The sequence below is a fragment of the Schistocerca nitens genome, chromosome 3, assembly GCF_023898315.1.
Source record: "Schistocerca nitens isolate TAMUIC-IGC-003100 chromosome 3, iqSchNite1.1, whole genome shotgun sequence".
In the NCBI taxonomy this organism is placed as follows: domain Eukaryota; kingdom Metazoa; phylum Arthropoda; class Insecta; order Orthoptera; family Acrididae; genus Schistocerca; species Schistocerca nitens.
The window spans coordinates 345,811,551-345,830,389 of NC_064616.1; the positions used below are offsets into that span (position 1 = coordinate 345,811,551).

The following is an 18,839-nucleotide window of genomic DNA, read 5'->3' on the forward strand; positions in this document are numbered from 1 at the left end:
GACTAAGGGTCCACTAACTCAACAGTGTGTTACCTCGATTAGTCCGAAAATCGTCAATTTAATACCTGACAATATTCCAGTCTCTTAATATGTCGAACTATTCTTTTTGTCGTGACGGTAGAAGCTTGCATCTCAGACTTCACCTATACATAATACAGTTGTCCAAAAGTGTAAATGGAACCAGTTTACAGGACGTGTCTGAGATACAGCTATATGACATTAGTTTTCGGTTATTATTACTGCAATGAGAAATTGGAAGAATATTACAATAAATTAGAGATGGAGGAGTGAACTTCACACAAGCCGTATGCAATACATGAACTGTACATGAAAGTGTCAACGTCATGATCAGATGCCCGTTGCTTCGCGGAAGTTTCTATCGATCAATCAAATTCGAAACAATGATCAGATTGCACGTAAGGCACATTGCAGCAATGCAATGGAAGTTAATTTCCGGTTAATCACAGTTGTAATCATAATTTTATTTACGGCGACGGAGTAAACAATACGACTGTCGTTCATATTTAAGTAAATCCCCATTAGCACCTAAAACCCGAAAAACTTATTAAATTTCAAAATTTCCTACGAGGAAGGTTTACTAAACAAAGCTGATTATGTTTCCAGAAGAATGTTCGCAATTGTTAAAATACGGTATCAACGATTCGACAAATCGTTCCATTGACTTTCGCCCATGAGAGGATACAGTTCACTGCAACTATTCTTCCTCTAACATAACAGGCAGCGCGTAAAGCGTAAAACTAGCAGTTACGACATATACCTGCTTAATATTGCGAGAAGTATTAACGTAAAAAAATGTTGTAAAACAGAAAAATTATCGTCAAGAGAAACGTAAATTACCATCATAGAGTAAAAAAGTGAATAACGTGTCGTGCTGAGGCCTAAGTGTCACAAGTGCTCTTCTTTTTAGAAATGAAGCACCAGACTTTCACATTTTTGTTTCAACGGAAATTTCAGTATTTGTATTAATGTATTACATGTGTTTGACACTGACGTGTCATATACAGCATAAACAATCGAGTAAAAGTAGCTGTTTACCTCCCATTTTTTGCTATGCACCACTCGCGGAACATTAGGAAAGTAAAATCAAAGAAAACAAGTTATTCATATTTGTTAACATATAGCTTTAAGTTCCGGATTTGTCCCCATATATAGACCAATACCTTTATTTGCGAACCTATCTTTAATTCACTTTCCGTTTGCACCTGCACGCTTGACTATACGTTGTCCCAATGATTTCAGAATATTATATCATCCACTTACACCTTCCGCAAAGGGAGGAAATTGAATCGGTCCAATTTATTTGGTGCTACCCTCTCTACTGGCCTACTTTACTTCAGTATTATGTCAACAATTCGATCTTCCGTAAACAAACTGTGTTCCCGACTTATTCTCTCGCACAAACTGTGTTAGTACCTGTACAAGAAGCATAATAAACTGTCGTCGCACATGTGAGTTAACAACCACGTCGTATCATTGTGTAGCCGCCTTTCCCCCAGATTTTACTTATCAGAGCGTACATACTCAAACGTCAGAGTGACTGTTCCATACGCTGCCGTTCTTGTCAAAAGGTCGTTTAAAGCGACGAGATGATAAAAGAAAGCTTCGTAATAATGATATGGAGGGAGGAGGAGGAGGAGGAGGAAGAGAGGGGTGCGGGGAGGAATGAAGACCAAAGCTTAACGTCCTGTCGACAGAGCAGTTATTGAAGAGAGAGCACAAGCTAGGATTACGAAGGAATAGGCAAGGGAATCGGACGTGTCCTTTTCAAAGGAACCATCCCGGCATTTGCCTGGAGCTACTCAGGGAAGTGACGGAAAACTTATACCTGGATGGCCGGTGTCCTCCCGAATGCGAATAGAGTGCGCCAACCGCTGAGCCACCTCGCTCGGTAGGTGGGGGAGAGGAAGAGAGGAGGAGAAAAGGGAAGTCCTGCGTCCTTAGAACAGGCAAATAACAGCAAAAGCGCTAAACAACGCTTTTCGCAAGCAATAACAAAAGTTATTCAATTACAGATTACATTTCCTTGTTGAAGAAAAGTGGAGTTCTGGGCGCTCTCTTGTACGAGTTGTAGCTAGCGCTCTCTCTCTCTCTCTCTCTCTCTCTCTCTCTCTCTCTCTCTCAGGACAACATTCGAATCTCACTGTATTCATATGCAATGAAGTTTCTCTGCAAACTGATACTTTCTTTTCAACAACTATGACAAAAAAGTAAACTAAGTTAATACACTGGAAATACGTAGATGATAATCTATCGGCGATCATAAAATTGGTATAAAATGAGCTTATTAAATTTCCGTTTTTCAGCGAGCAGGGACAGAACAAATATGTAAGGAAGGATTAAGTTTCTGCAACCGCCGGCCGGTGTGGCCGTGCGGTTTTAGGCGCTTCAGTTTGGAACCGCGTGACCGCTACGGTCGCAGGTTCGAATCCTGCCTCGGGCATGGATGTATGTGATGTCCTTAGGTTAGTTAGGTTTAAGTAGTTCTAAGTTCTAGGGGACTGATGACCTCAGAAGTTAAGTCCCATAGTGCTCAGAGCCATTTGAACCATTTTTTTCTGCAACCTAAAAGCTTAGAGTAGTAAATGATACACAGGGAGAACTTATTTATATATTCCATTCTTACAGGTGTAATTGGCTAACTGACCCGTACCTCTTGAATATTAATCCAACAAATTACCCATCTGTTCAGTACGCACAACACAACGTCGTTAGTTATCCAGACGGTACCTATATAAAGACAACACGTCAGAAAGCTAACATAACAGGATGCCCCCGGAAATCCACAAAATGTTTAGAATAATGCGCGACATCACCGGTGAGTTTCGTTACTAATTCAGAATGTGAGCCGCCTCTGGTGATGATATTGTGGGTCTTTATTGCAGGGGGTGCACAAGCAATATAAAACACATTCCACGGATACCTCGAACGACAATACGCTTCACCAAAAATACGAAGGAGAGTAACACGAGAGCGACAGGGGCCGCTACGGCACAGTGCGCTACTATAAAAGGAACGAGTAATTAACTGTTTCATAATGCATTCGGAATGCGGACATAAAATTAAGATATTTCGAGTGTAGGCGCATTAGCATAAGGCCGTAAAAATAAAACACAACACGCGCAGGCCGTGCGGGAGCGTGCGCTTATTTATTAGGAAAGACCGGTGACGTTTAGTGGGGAAGGTGCACCCAGTGTCGTCATATATCGCTATTAACGAGGCAATTCGCGGCTTGCCAACACATGGCGCCACCCGCCCGCGCCTCCGCCTACACTTAACTGGCAATCTATCATAACTGCTCAGCCGGACGCAAACTTCGCTGTTGATTGATACCTTGTCCTAGCTTCCGGAAATATTTAAAAGTGGGCTCTTATTGGATGGCTTGCGGGCTCGCTCGCATTTTCCGCAGAAGGCTGCAGCATCACAGCCTACGCTTTTAGCCTTTATGTGTGCACCTTCTACTTCAGTCGCTGTGCATCCGAAGCAACTGATCTATAAACTAAACTCCCACACGGTTTTGAAATTAGTTCATAAGTTGCTCTTGAGATGAATGTCACAAATTTATGACTTCTCAAATCCTCATATTGAAAACTGATATCTCTTGCCTTCTATGTTATCAGATCTCCCTCGCATCAAAAGTACGTGCAACAACCATTCGAGTATTCTTTTCTTGTTGGCACCTAATGTGTCAAAATGTACTATGCTACGAATCCATTATTAAAACAAGTTTGCTATTTCAAGACACATAGGAATTAAATACATTAGCTGCCAGTGGACACTGATTTATATCAATGGAGCAAGTTGAAAATTTGTGCCGGACCGGAAATGGAACCCAGGTCTCCTGTTTACTAGGCTGATAGGCTGATACGCTGACCACTACGCCGACTGGACAATGTGGTCACCACAAGCGCATGGGCACCCTAGCACCCTTCTCTGTTTTGATGATCTCGGGTTCTCAAACCTAGAAGCAAAGGCAAAAGCGGCATATAAGGCAACGTCCGCTTTGAAATATAGTAACTATTGGAGGTCGTAATGTGGCACTGTTTTTAGCATAAAACCATAAAACCAAGCAAAAACGTGATACGGTTGCCAATGTGCAATGTACCACGAGAATGTGGTTGCCTTCACTGGTGCAAATATGCCCCGCTTTGATTTCTTTGTGGTCTGTGTACAAGGTACAAAGGTTTATAAATGTGGAGAACAGAGCCTAAACATCAGTTTCTCTGAAAGTGCATAACACGAGTGTGGTGTACATTCACCGGCAAATCAGTGACTACCCACTGGTCACAGCCGAGTGCAGAAGTCCACTGCAGATTGCAGGCATGTTCACAGTGAATACCAAAACTGCCGAATATCTACAGTGACGGCGGAATTTGCGTAAATGAGTGATGGATTACACAGAAACGATAGAAACTGTCACCAACTGGTAACATTCGCAAGTGTTGGATCAGCAATAATATCCTCTCGTTAAATAAATTTCTCATCAATGTTAACAAATGTGTAGAAAAGATGTGGAAGTATCGGAAGTACTTCCATGCTCAAGTATTCCAACAGCAGTTTTAATGCTGCATCGGAAATTACTATTTGAAATTATTTCTATCGTGATACACGGATTTATTTTAATATGGTATAAGTGAGTAAAACTGTACCAGTAACTTCCTGATTTTATTGTTATTCAACGCGTTGAATCAAACCGCACATAGTCTGGCAGTCCACGACACACTACAATTTCAACTAAAACTCACCGGGAACATAATTCAAACGTCTACACTACTTCCATTAGGAACTATGCTTAGTGAAACGCTGTATGGGTCATGTTAGCCTACGGTTTGAAGACAGCTTTCCGTAAGCTGGTACAAGCCACTCCGGCTAATTTTCTAATCTTGATGCTATAATTTATTCTTTCGGCTGTTTACTTCTAACTGAGAATTGAGTAGCGCTTGTGTATGACGTTGAGACAAAGTGCGCACGATATTGACAACAGCAGTTAACCTCATACTAACCGCATCCACAGCGCCACGGTATATTCCGTCTTTGGCACGCAACTACTAAAGGTCATAAATGAAGTGACACGTGATATGCAAAATTAAATTACAATATAAATCATAAAGTGACTCTTGCTGATTTATGCACATATTTCACACATTCAGGATAATTCTTGTACTTGCCGAAAGTAATATGCATCAATTCGAAAGCTGCACATGGAGCACAACGATAAAATACAGTTTTCAGATATATACGTACTAAGGTGGCATACGTTAAAGCTTTAACAGCTGAATAACAAGAGGTAATGTTGGAAACAAGCGGCCTTCTTTTGAAAATAACAGTTCCGTTTAAAGTCAGTTAAACCAAGCAGATGATAGCGAAGATGCCAGAAATATCGGAAACGTCTGCTGTACATAAACTGCACTCTTCCGGACAGGTGGGTAAGTTTTCCTCGGTATCGTGCTACTGAAAAATAAAAGATAAAAAGTAATCTTCGCGGCCTAACGTTACAGCAAGGCTAACGGGACAGGCGGTAATATTTCACCAAGACACGCCGGTCACCTCGGAGTCCATCACTCGGCCAGGGTACCAATATCAATGTATCAATAGCGCCGGACAATGGCGAGACCTTCCATCCATCACGCAAGATTTTAATAACACTGGCGTGTGGTACCGCGTAGCGACAATATCGCCGCACGTCGCTCCCTCAGAAAGCGCAACCCCACACAACCCCACAACCTAATATTTGCAGCACATAAATTTAACGAATATTGCAAGAATGAGTGTAATGTTGGAAAAGATGGTGGGGAACTCGTAAATATATGGTAGTGATAACATTTGTAAAGGTCTTTTATTTCGTGTACAGAAGAAAGGATATTGTGGCCAGGACGTATTTATCATCGGAATTCCTCAGGGAGCAGGATTTGGGAAAGGACAGGCGGCGATAACTTAGGCGGCCTAATAACGGGATGCTTGAGGCGGCCGGTGGCCGGCGTCCGCACTCTCCCCTCTGCTGTCTTACAGCCCGGCCAATTATGATACAGGACACTACTACGCCCTGTCCTCTAACCACGGGTTACAACCCTTCCACCGGGTTCATTTCGGCGGCTCGTTTAAGAGGTATTACTTTCAAAATGTGACAACGGTCAATTTCCTCACAACTCTGTATTAAACAGAGCGAGGGGGGGGGGGGAGGGGGGGGGGCTGCCTTATATTTTCCTATTCTCCATTATGACAGTCAATCGTTACTTTTACCACAACTCGTACAATTGGTGGGGCTCGTGACACGTTCTGCTTGCAGGTGCTTTCTTTCACTTCTTACAGATCGGCACAGTTTGTCACGTGGGCAGTTACGTTTTGAGACAATAAATTTTACACAGGCACCACTGGTTTTAGTAGGTATATTAAACAATTCTCTGGCGTGTTCTCCATCAACCGTTGAGTGAGAACTGTGGATGATATTAACATACACTCAACACATATTTTTCTCGTATTTAATAACATGTATACAATTTTTTCTTCTACAGTGGCGATTTGGCACTGCCAGTAAGCTGCCGATCATAAACACACTTTCTCTACGGATTTTCTCCAGGCTTGGTAGTTTGTACTATGTGTTTATCATACCGAATATCCTTCCAGCCACGCTATATATGGATTTGTAAACTATATTTCATAACCACTGATATGGTGCAGTGCCGAAACTACTTAGTATCTTTTTCCATGGAAGCATGGTTCAAAATCTTGTTTAGTCATCTTCATTTAGATATATTAATGCTGGGATGTTTCTTTTAAAAAGATAATGGCTGTTTCCTATCTCATGTATCTCCACCTGAGATAATGCTCAGTCACTAATGACAATGACTTCAATGGAACGTTAAATCCCAACTTTCTGACATCTTCGATATCACAGCACATGAAATTAGACGCTGTGTTCTGTGCTTTATTTGACTCCGAGTTGTAACGTACAGCTGCTGTCTCTATTTTTATTTCGAAATGCAATGCGTTATTGATTATCTCAGTGTATGTTCTGACCATCTGCGTAAATATTAGAGCCATGACATATTGTCACTTGTTTCACTTAATGCCCTAAATCGACAATTTGATTAGCCATCCCATTAAAACGTCGTTAATAAGTAAATAATATTGCACAGCTGAGAGCGTGCAATCCTGTGTGAGTGATACAATGAGATCTCTCCTCTTTCCCGTTTCATCAGTACCAGAAACACAACGAAGCTGATCTAGTACGTACTTTCAAAATAATGCAATGAGCAAGACAGAACGATTGATTCGTTGTATAGTAATCAGCAGCAATCACTAGATCAAAGATAAAAGTCTACAAGGAAGTACGCAAACTAAAGTAATACAGTTAATTCCTTATCACTCACAAGTGACGTCACTGTAGCAAGCACACTTCAATACCTTTACCCCCCCCCCCCCACACACACACAAGCAGGCAAAGAGAGAGAGAGAGAGAGAGAGAGAGAGAGAGAGAGAGAGAGAGAGAGAGAGATACCCCGTATCACTTTCTTGTTACTGCCACTGCTGGAAAGATGCGGGGCAAACGACAGGAAGAGGACCAATTTTGCAGGATACCAGCAGATATTAATCCCCAGTATTAGTTCCACACGTGGTATCGAAACAGTTCATCAAAACCATACAGAAGAAAAAAATGGCTCTGAGCACTATGGGACTCAACCGCTGTGGTCATAAGTCCCCTAGAACTTAGAACTACTTAAACCTAACTAACCTAAGGACAGCACACAACACCCAGCCATCACGAGGCAGAGAAAATCCCTGACCCCGCCGGGAATCGAACCCGGGAACCCGGGCGTGGGAAGCGAGAACGCTACCGCACGACCACGAGATGCGGGCATACAGAAGAGTTCTTTACTTTATTGTTGAAAGCTTGATTTGAAATATGAGGAAAGTAGAATGGGCCCAGTTCGATTAGTAACAAGCCTTTCAAAATCTGTACAAAGTGGGGCTAAATGGGACAAATTCAAAATTCTTTGTTGTTGGCGCATTGAAACTCAAACCCATTCTTTACAATTCACGTATCTCAATTATTCCATAACTGGTGCCTACTTAACTGTTGCATTGTAGGTACTATTGCTCAGATGTTCCCTTACGTCTGATAAAAACATCATGGGGGATGTACCAATTGTCTGTTTAAGTTAAAAGAACTTTGAGATTTGAACGCATAACATACGTAGGTTGAATGCCTGACTATATACGTTAAATTTTTCTCGGTGCGAATATGGTGGAGCTGCTGATCGACTCACTCACACAATATACTTACTGGCATCGAACAGTCCAACTGTAGTTTCCTTTCCTCAGATACTCATTTTATTTACTTATGCACTCCTCCCTTACACTGTTGGCAGCTCGACGACGAATACTGAAACACAATAGTTTCCCGTAACACTGGATATGTATCGATGATAGGATATCACATTGTTAACGTTACACCTGCTTTAAATAGAGTAATTCCAAAACCAATGCTTTTCGCTACTAACGTAATACCCAACAATGAAGACTAGCTTGAAATGCTTAAAACGCAAATACTGACCATTTAAGGAACTCCCAAATCTTTCGAGGAAACTAAGATCCGCATTCAGTGTGCAGGTTCGGTGTGCAACATCGTCGTCAACACTATTCCTGTATGTGACTGCCAGGAAACATCGTGGCGTTTCCTGTAGAATGTCAGGTGTGGGGGGTCAGTGTGTGTATATGTGATGTGCTCTTACCCATCCGGACATTACGAGAAGTGTGATGGTGTGTGAGTAAGTCTAAGAGTATGAGAGGGTACTAACATGTGCGCGGAAAGATAGGATATGGCGGTAGGCCGAGGGGTAATTGCCAGTGCCACATCTTCATGCCCATGGTGGGCGGCAGCAGCAGCCTCGCGGGCCTGCCGTCCCAGCCGGCCCCGGCCCCATCTGCAAATTCGGAAAAGCCGCACTTAGCACACTGACACTGCACACGCAGATCCAGAAGCTACAACCCTGCCCACGCTGCCCATCACAATCTCACAGTGCTCAAACTGAAATGACGAGAGGAAAACGGCTACCACTGGGGTTTGCATTCTAGTCATTCTCGAACACTATCCGCAAGTGGAAACGAGCTATTTTTGGATAATGGTACCACGACGAGCGGAAACATACTCATTTGTCTCCAGAATGAGATTTTCACTCTGCAGCGGAGTGTGCGCTGATATGAAACTTCCTGGCAGATTAAAACTGTGTGCCGGACCGAGACTCGAACTCGGGACCTTTGCCTTTCGCGGCCAAGTGCTCTACCAACTGAGCTACCCAAGCACGACTCACGCCCCGTCCTCACAGCTTTACTTCTGCCAGTATCTCGTCTCCTACCTTCCAAACTTTACAGAAGCTCTCCTGCGAACCTTGCAGAACTAGCACTCCTGCGAGAGCTTCTGTAAAGTTTGGAAGGTAGGAGACGAGGTACTGGCAGAATTAAAGCTGTGAGGACGGGGCGTGAGTCGTGCTTGGGTGGCTAAGTTGGTAGAGCACTTGGCCGCGAAAGGCAAAGGTCCCGAGTTCGAGTCTCGGTCCGGCACACAGTTTTAATCTGCCAGGAAGTTTCATACTCATTTGTCATTAGACAATTACGCATTTTCATTTCAACGAGCAATTCGAGGAAACAGATAGGAACGCGAGACAAGTATATCTTTGGTAACCGTGTACTACAAACTATTCCGTCAGGGTTAATTTTTATTTTTATCTAATCGAGGTGGAAATGTAACCCCTGCTATGAAACGTAGTCCGTGTTCCTTTAGACATTCACGCAACTTTCATTTGGTACGGTGGGGTTCTTCCAACAATATTGATATTAGCGAGAACTGCAAATAACTCAAAAAAAAAAAAAAACCACCTAACAAACGTTCGTCCAATACTCTCTTATTTCTTATTTGGAAACAGATCGACCAGTGTGTGATATTAATCCTATTCGTCATTACAAAGAGAAAAATTGTGAAATTTAACCTCTCGTCCATATTTCGAATTAATCAGACAAATCTGCCACCTTAAAACGCGCGATGGGCTCCTGAACAGTGTACAAAAGCAACGTGGGCTTTGAGCTGTAAGTTTCTGATCTGCTGCTTAGTCACACGATGCTGGCCAGATTGCCTCTCAACCGTGAACGGGATATTTTCTTCTGTGCGATGGCGTCAATAACATTTACTCTGAAGTCGACTAATTCTAATGAGTTTCTCCTTAGTGAAAACTGGCCAAGCTTGGGACACATGTTGAGAATTACAAGAACATTTCTGAACCATAACAAAGAGTTTACTAAGACGGTTAGGGATGACCCTTGAATACGCACTATACTGAATTAATGTACACCTTCGAGTTCGACATCTTACCGATGATCACTGAAGGTGAATGAAATGATCAGTTCGTGTTAACCCCACGCACAGTTTCAGGTTGAGAAGCAATGGCATAGCTTTAATTATAGTACTACTTGCTTAAGTTTAAACACATACAGACATACAAAGACTGAGGACAGCACCCGAACCTGCCAACACAGAAAGTACGAATCTCATAAAACAAAAGCACAGTTGTTAAATTTGACATATACTGGAACACCATCAGATAAATTTCTCTTCATCGCGAAAATCTGCAATGAAACCGAAAGGACCGAATTTCTGTTTGTCTAGTCTCATATTACAAAAATAATAAACATACAGGTGGTTAAATAAGAGTTATAAACAGCCATTTACTGACTGACCTAAATCACTGGACACTGAGAAATGCACTAATTTGGGATGAGTACTAGTTTATACGATCTTATTTAAACAAATTGTTCCTTAATGCTTTCGAAAAATTGAATGCTGGATGAATCTAAATTGAACCATCGTCCGTAAAAGTGTAGACCTCGGCCAAAAACAAAACAAAAAAAAAAAAAAACCTCACGTCACCAATTACGTTGAAAATGGTCACCTCACGCTGTGAGTATTACGTACGTTGGTATTTCAAATCAGACGTCAACATCGAAAGAGTGTTGGTCTTACCAGTGGCGACAAACAAATAACTATTTACCGAAAGAAGCGTATCGATTGTACGTAATAAATTGAACTGCTAAACTGTGGAAAGTAACATGATAGTTGAGGCAGTACGCTTGGACTGAATAAGAGTAAATTGACGCAGGTATATTTCTTTTCAGGCTGATTTCCCCAGTACTTCCGTTATAAAATGAACATGAATTATTTGTACCGTCTAAGTTTCTATCTGTCGTTATAGATAAACGTCAAAAACTATTCGTTAGAAAACAGCAGATCCCAAGACACTCCTAAGGTAAATGCTCTGCTATTAGTACACACAGGTAACGTGGTGCGAGCGTAAGCTGCTTCTTCAACTTTTCCTCTCAAACATGATATCTTCATATCAACTGGACCCGTACCAGTCGCGAGACAAAGTCCGCCTATGTCATGGAGACAATAAGAGGCACTTGTTCAACTAACGATAATTATGGTGCAGCCACGACTGTGCTTTTGTCCAAGAGCTCTAAAACAGTGAACAAGCGTAGAACTAAAGTCTGACACAAAAGGAAGGGTAATTTCGAAAGAACTATTAACAAAGCGCTGCAGCTAAGTACCAACAAGGATAACAAATGGCAATCTAATCATAGAAGCAAGACAGTTCAGAAAAATTCATGATGACAATAACTGTGGCGTAGTAAACTGGTATTTTTTGAACCCCCTGCCCCAGCCATGGGCCTCACTGTGACGCAACTACATAAGACAAGCAAGACTGAAATATGGCACCTAGGCACCTAGGAATACAGTAGTGGCTCTGAGCACTATGGGACTTAACATCTGTGGTCATCAGTCCCCTAGAACTTAGAACTACTTAAACCTAACTAACCTAAGGACATCACGCACATCCATGCCCGAGGCAGGATTCGAACCTGCGACCGTAGCAGTCGCGCGGTTCCGGACTGCGCGCCTAGAACCGCTAGACCACCGCGGCCGGCCGAATACAGTAGTCTTCTCAGAAGTTGCAGGACAACAAGCTAGATGACTGACTGATCTGGTCATGTAACATTATCCAACATGGCCTTGCTATACTGGTACTGCAAAAGGCTAAAAGCAAGGGGAAACTAAAGCAGTTATCATTCCTGACGACATGCAGCTCTACTTTATGTCTAATGCATCCTCTTACGTAAATAAACTAGTGTGTACGGGTGGGACGTGGAATGTTAGACCCCTTCATAGGGTTTAATAGAATTTAAAAAGAAGAACGATGAGGCTGATTTTAGACGTGGTGAGAGTAAGTGAAGTGCGGTGACAGAAAGAACAGGACTTCTGATCAGGTGAGCACAGGATTGCCAAAAAACTCAATTACGGTTATCAAAAAATCAATTGGGAGTAACGCAAGAGTAGGTCTAATAATGTGCAAGAAAACAGGGATACGGGTGAAACACAACGGACAGCACAGTACCGGATTATCATAACCAAGGTATAGATAAAGCCACGGCCAACCACAGTAGTAGAAGTATATACGCCTCCCAACTCTGCCGATGATGAAGTGTTTGAAAGAAATGTAGAGCAAGTCGCCTGCTAGGATTCTGAACACAGTATAGTTTAATCATTTCTAAAACTTCATTCAAGAACAATGAAGGAAGGTCGTGGATGTGGGACAGACCAGGGAGAAACCGGAAGTTTTCAGATAGATTATAAAATGATAGCACAGATTTCGAAACCGGATTTTAAACTGTAAAGCATTTCCAGAGGAAGACGTGACTCTGGCCATAACTTATTGATTATGAACCGCAGATTAAAACTGAAATAATTGCAGAAAATCTGGAAATGAAGGGGGGGGGGGGGACAACTATAAAGTGAAAGAACCGCTCGTTGTCCAGAGATGAAATATAAGGGCAGCAGAGGACGAAAGAAGAAAAAAAAACATGGCCCAGCAAAAATTCTTGGATAACAAGTATTCAGTTAACTGACGAAAAGACAAAATACAAAAATGCTGCAAATGAATCAGGTAAAATGGAATACGGATGTACAGAAAATGAGACTGACAAAGTGCAGGGTGGCACAGCAGGAATAGCTAGAGGAGAAATGCAAAGCTGCAGAAGCATGCAAGAGTATGAAATAGGTACAAGTCTATATGAAAATTATAGAAACCATAGATAAAAGAGAGATCATGTATGAATATTAATGACTCCGAAGGCAAGTTAGTAGGCTACTAAGCGAAGGTGGGAAAGCTGAAAGGTGAAAGAAATATATAAAATGGCTATACAACGGAAATGAGCTTCATAGAAAAAGATGAGGAAGTAGACGAAGAATAGTTGGGAGACATGATATAGCCAGAAGAATCTGAAAGAACGCTGGAAGTCGAAATAAGGCTCCTGGAGTAGATGACATTCCCTCAGAATTATAAAGATCCTCGAAAAATAGACAAGACAAAATTATTCCACTTAGTATGCAACACACATATGATCTAGGCAAAATACCCTCATACTTCAAGGAGGACGAAGTAATTGAAATTCCAACGAAGGCAAGTGCCCAAAGGTGAACCATCAATTTCAAAAGCCATATTCTGCACAATACTGACACGAATTATTTACAGATAAATGGGAAAAAGTAGTATGCGCCCTGTTGACTGGAATACGCTCTTTGAAATTATGAAGGTAGCAGGGATTAAAAAAGTTGTAAGAGTCCAAGGATATTATAAGGGAAGACATAATTGAGAAAGGAGTGAGATAGGTTTGCAGGCTATCCCCGATGTTAGTTAATCTAAACATTGAGCAAGCTGTGAATGAAACTAATGTGAAATTTGGAAAGAGATTTAAAGCTCAAGGAGAATAATAAAAACTTTGAGGTCTGCCGACGACAATGTAATTCTCAGAGACGGTAAAGGATTTGGAAGAGCAGATGGACATAAGAGATAGTGTTTTTAGAAGAGGTTGTAATATGAACATAAACAAAAACGAAAAACGGTAATGAAATGTTTTCGGACTAAATCAGGTGATTCTAAGGCAACTAAATTACAAAATGAAACACTATAAATATTGGACGAGTTTTGTTATTTGGACAGAAAAATAACTGACGCTAGCGAAGGTGTAGAAGACATAATAAAATGCACACCAGCAATAGCAAGAAAAGCTTTTTGAAAACCAGAAATGTGTGAAATCGAATAAAAATTTCAGTGTTCGGGAGTATTTTCTGAAGGTGTTTGTTTGGAGTATAGCTTCGTACTGAAGTGAAACACAGACGATAAACAATTCAGGCAAGGCGTAATTTTGAAATGTGGCGACAGCCTACAGGTGAATGCTGGAGAGTAGTGGGTACATACGCTAACTAGTTAAGAGGTACTGGAGGGAAAAGAAACGCATGGAACAACTTGACTAAAAGAAGGGATCTGCTGGCAGAACACATGCTGAGCCATCAAGAATAATCAAACTGGTAATACAGGGGGAAAAAAGGGGGTTGCAGAAATTGTAGAGGGAGACCAAAGCTTGATTACAGTAAACAAGTTCAAGTGCATGTACCTTGCAGTAGTACTGCAGAGGTGAAGAGGCTAGCAGAGGAGATACTAACGTGGACAGCTTGCATCAAACCGGTTTTCGAAAAGACGACGACGACGACGACAACTATTTCTCTGTGAGAAAGTATTCTATAAGAGCTAAAACGGAGTTGTAGTTATTCGCAAAAATTATTGATGGCTCATTAAACATCAAAAGGCCCACTAAACATCAAAACTGAACTAGGAGCCGATTAAGTTGGTCGCCGAATTCTACTACCAATGACATGAGAGAAATGATGAAATAAACAAAGAAAATAAGTTTTTGAAATTAGAGTCAGGACTTTGATTGGATCAGTTGTTTTCAGCTAAACATTAATAACATAAGGGGAAAAAGCAGTCGGCCAGTAGAGAATCCAGAAAGATGAGAGGTGCAAATGAGGAGAGGTAACGACCAAACCTTTGGGAATAATGTTAAAGATTTGCTATGCTTCAATGAGGGTCTCACACAAGTAGCAGGAAACAGACATAATAACGAGTAAATATGACGAGGTGCGGATTTCGCTAAGTTATAGCTAACAGAGTAGTGAATTTTATGTCTTACACGCAAGTCACTTAACGTTCATAGCTGCCGAATCACGGCAAAGAGGTTTATTTAATAGCACTACACACATTTTTATCCATGGCATAAGAAATAGTCTTCGAAGAGATCTTCAGCTAAATGATATAACAGCACCGGAAAGCACGGTCCCACCGACAGAAGAAGAGGTTCCATAAAGGTCTGCCCCGCAGTACCAGATATGAACAAACTCCTAACTCACGTAACGGTTCGTGTGTTTACCTGAGCGCCAGAAATCCCTCAGTCTGTTCTGGTACTGATCTATCCGACAACTTGATCATGTAGCCGTTTAACAACGTTTAAGACAGACGAAAAACTGGATATGGGTTTCGTTCACGAATAACGTCGCCAAAGTATTAGAGCGGCAGTCCGGATGTATGCTAATGGAATTCTGATCGTGAAAATTCCTCACAATCCGTCTTTATTTAAAAAAAAACAACTAAAGAAAATGAGAGTGAAGTAAAAAATACGAAAAACAACAACAACTTACATTTGAACATCGGTAGCACTCAATCTATATAACAAGGCAGCTTGAACGTGTAAGTGGGAAGTGGGGGATCAGCCCAAGGAGTGTTTGCGAATATTACATTCCAACGCACTCAATCCTTTCCACAGTTCGCTCCCAACAACAGCTTCACAGCAATGACATTAAAATCGGTTACATGTCTTCGAACGGCGTCTACGAAAACTGCGAAGTGACGCAGCGTTTCTAGGCAAGATTTTCTTTGCGGACAACGCAGAGTTACAGAACATGGGTATGTCACTCTTCCCAATATGCACTACTGGTTAGTTGAAAACTCAAGAGCGGCTGAGAGAAGTGGATAAGCAACGGCACTGGTCTTTGAACGTGTGGTGCAGGCTTTTCACGAATCACAAAACTGATCAGTTTTCTTGAGGAGACGCTAAACAGCCACTAGTACACCATCCGATCAAAAGTACCCGGACAACTATTAGTGAAAATTAATATGGAAAGTGTCTTCCCGAAGCCTTTATGACGACTTAAACTCTGCCGGGGACACTTTCAATGAGGTGTCTGAATGTACGAGGGGCGTTTGAAAAGTCCGTGCAAAAATAAAAACTACTTACGTGTTTGGGATAAACCTTTTTTATTTTTCGACGTAGTCTCCTTTTAGACTTATACACATCGTCCAACGCTGTTCTAATTTGTTGATCCCTTCCGAATAATAGAAATTGTCCAAGCCTGCAAAATAGCTATTAATTCCTGCAATCACCTCCTCGTTTGAATAAAATCTTTGTCCCGCCAGCCATTTCTTCAAATTGGGGAAAAAAATAGTAGTCCGACGGAGTTAAGTTTGGAGAATAGGGGAGATGTGAAACGAGTTGGAATCCTATTTCCATTAATTTTGCGACCACAACTGCTGAGGTGTGTGCTGGTGCAATGTCTTGATGGAAAATGACTTTTTTGCGGTCCAATTTTCGGCGTTTTTCTTGCAGCTAGGTTTTCAAACGGTCCAATAACGATGAATAATATTCACCTGTAATAGTTTTACCCTTTTCCACGTAGTCGATGAGGATTATCCTTTGCAAATCCCAAAAGACACTCCCCATAACCTTTCCGGTCGAAGGAATGGTCTTCGTCTTTTTTGGTGCAGATTCTCCCTTGGTAACCCATCTTTTAGAGTGTTCTTTGGTCTCAGGAGTATAGTATCGTATCCACGTTTCATCCACAGTGACGAAAGGACGCTTAAAGTCCTGCCGATTCTTGCTGAACAGCTGCAAACCACCCTTGCAACACTTCACACGATTCCGTTTTTGGTTAAGTGTGAGTTATCGCAGAACCCATCTTGCGGATAGATTTCTCATGTACAAATGTTTATGCAAAATATTATGTACCCGTTCATTAGAGATGTCCACAGCACTAGCAATCTCACACACCTTAACTCTTCTGTTATCCATCACCATATCATGGATTTTATCAATGATTTCTGTAATCGTAACCTCCGCAGGGCGTCCGGAACGTTCAGCATCACTTGTGCCCATATTGCCACTCCGAACATTTTGAAACCACTTATAAACTGTTCTATTCGAAGGTGCAGAGTCACCGTAATGTTTATCAAGCTTCTCTTTAGTCTTCTGAGGCGTTTTGCTTTTCATAAAGTAATGTTTAATCACCACACGAAATTCTTTTTCGTCCATTTTTTGACAATCACTCGACTTCCTTGATTCACACGAATGCCAGACACAAAGAAATAGACCAATATGGCTGAAACTTGGTGTGCATTCTTTCCAAAGATGGTACTAACTAAACATGACGTCGATACGCGCTGGTGGTGCCATCTCTCGGACTTTGCACGGACTTCGTCTATGTCGACGAATGGCAACCCAATCTTCCTCAGGAGCCGAAACCAGAGTATGTAGTGGTGTTGGATGTCACAAGGTTCCTGTCGGAACTCAGGGCGGGCCAGTTCATTTCAGAATATTTTGTCCACAAACCATTGTCTCACAGCTGCTGCTTTATGACAGCGTGCACTGTCATGCTGACACAATCATCGTCTGAGAACTGTTCCTCTGATGTACGCAACACACAATACTGCAAAAATGTCGTTCTGCATTTAGTGTTTTCTTAAGTGATATAAGGGGACCACACCCGAACCGCATAACGCAACCACATACCGTGCTAACTAGCCTGCTGGTAGCATCTCGGAACTAACTAGTTTTTGTTTCCGCTGATTTCATTCGAGTTTTTACAATCATCATCCCCAATGGTCGACGGTCGCTGCCCATCAGTACACGAGGTCTGCCTGATCTTGATTAAATGTGGTTTTTCATTCGCGTATCCACTTTACAATCTCATTACGAACAGTCGGATTGGTCAGCTTTAGAATAGCTCAAACGTCTTCTTGTATTCTATGGATTTATCACTTAGATAACATCCAATAAATAGTATACGTTGTAAGTCACTCAGCTCACCTGCTCGACTCATTCTGCTGTTACTGTCTTTCTACTGGCAACACAAAACTCTCCGTCTCCTTTTACGCTGGCGGGTCCGCCTCTCGTGACATCTAGTAATCAATTCCGAATCACACAGGGGCGTCCGGACACTTTTTATCAGAAAGTATATATGCAGTTCCTAACATACGAGGGTGAGTCAAATGAAAGCTTAAAATATTTTTTAAATATTATTTATTGTGCAGAAGTGGTACAAAGCTGTATCGCTTTTCAACATAATCTCCCCCACGCTCAATGCAAGTCCTCCAGCACTTACAAAGTGCATAAATTCCTTTAAAAAAATTCTTTTGTTAGTCCGCGCAACCACTCATGCACAGCGTGGCGTACCTCTAAATCAGAACGGAACTTCTTTCTTCCCATTGCGTCTTTGAGTGGTCCAAACATATGGAAATCACGCGGGGCAAGGTCTGTGGAGTATGGTGGATGAGGAAGACACTCAAAATGCAGGTCTGTGATTGTTGCAACTGTTGTACGGGCAGTGTGGGTCCTTGCATTGTCATGTTGCAAAAGGATAACTGCTGACAGGAATCCACGTCGCTTTGATTTGATTGCAGGCCGCAGATGATTTTTTAGGAGATCTGTGTATGATGCACTGGTGACAATGGTCCCTCTAGGCATGTAATGCTCCAAAATGACGCCTTTTCGTCCCAAAAGAGAGTCAGTATAACCTTCCCTGCTGATGGTTCTGTTCGAAACTTCTTTGGTTTAGGTGACGAGGAATGGCGCCATTCCTTGCTCGCTCTCTTCGTTTCCGGTTG

General features: G+C 41.9%; 1 protein-coding gene across 1 annotated transcript in view; it reads right to left on the reverse strand.

Annotated features, from left to right (window-relative positions):
• Window positions 1–18,839, reverse strand: part of LOC126249226 (E3 ubiquitin-protein ligase RNF220-like) — a 717,707-nt gene that overhangs the window by 530,391 nt on the left and 168,477 nt on the right. Inside the window, exon 4 of the mRNA XM_049950882.1 lies at window positions 8,817–8,942. Within this exon, the coding sequence (XP_049806839.1) occupies window positions 8,817–8,942 (126 nt within the window). The remainder of the gene's footprint in view (window positions 1–8,816; window positions 8,943–18,839) is intronic.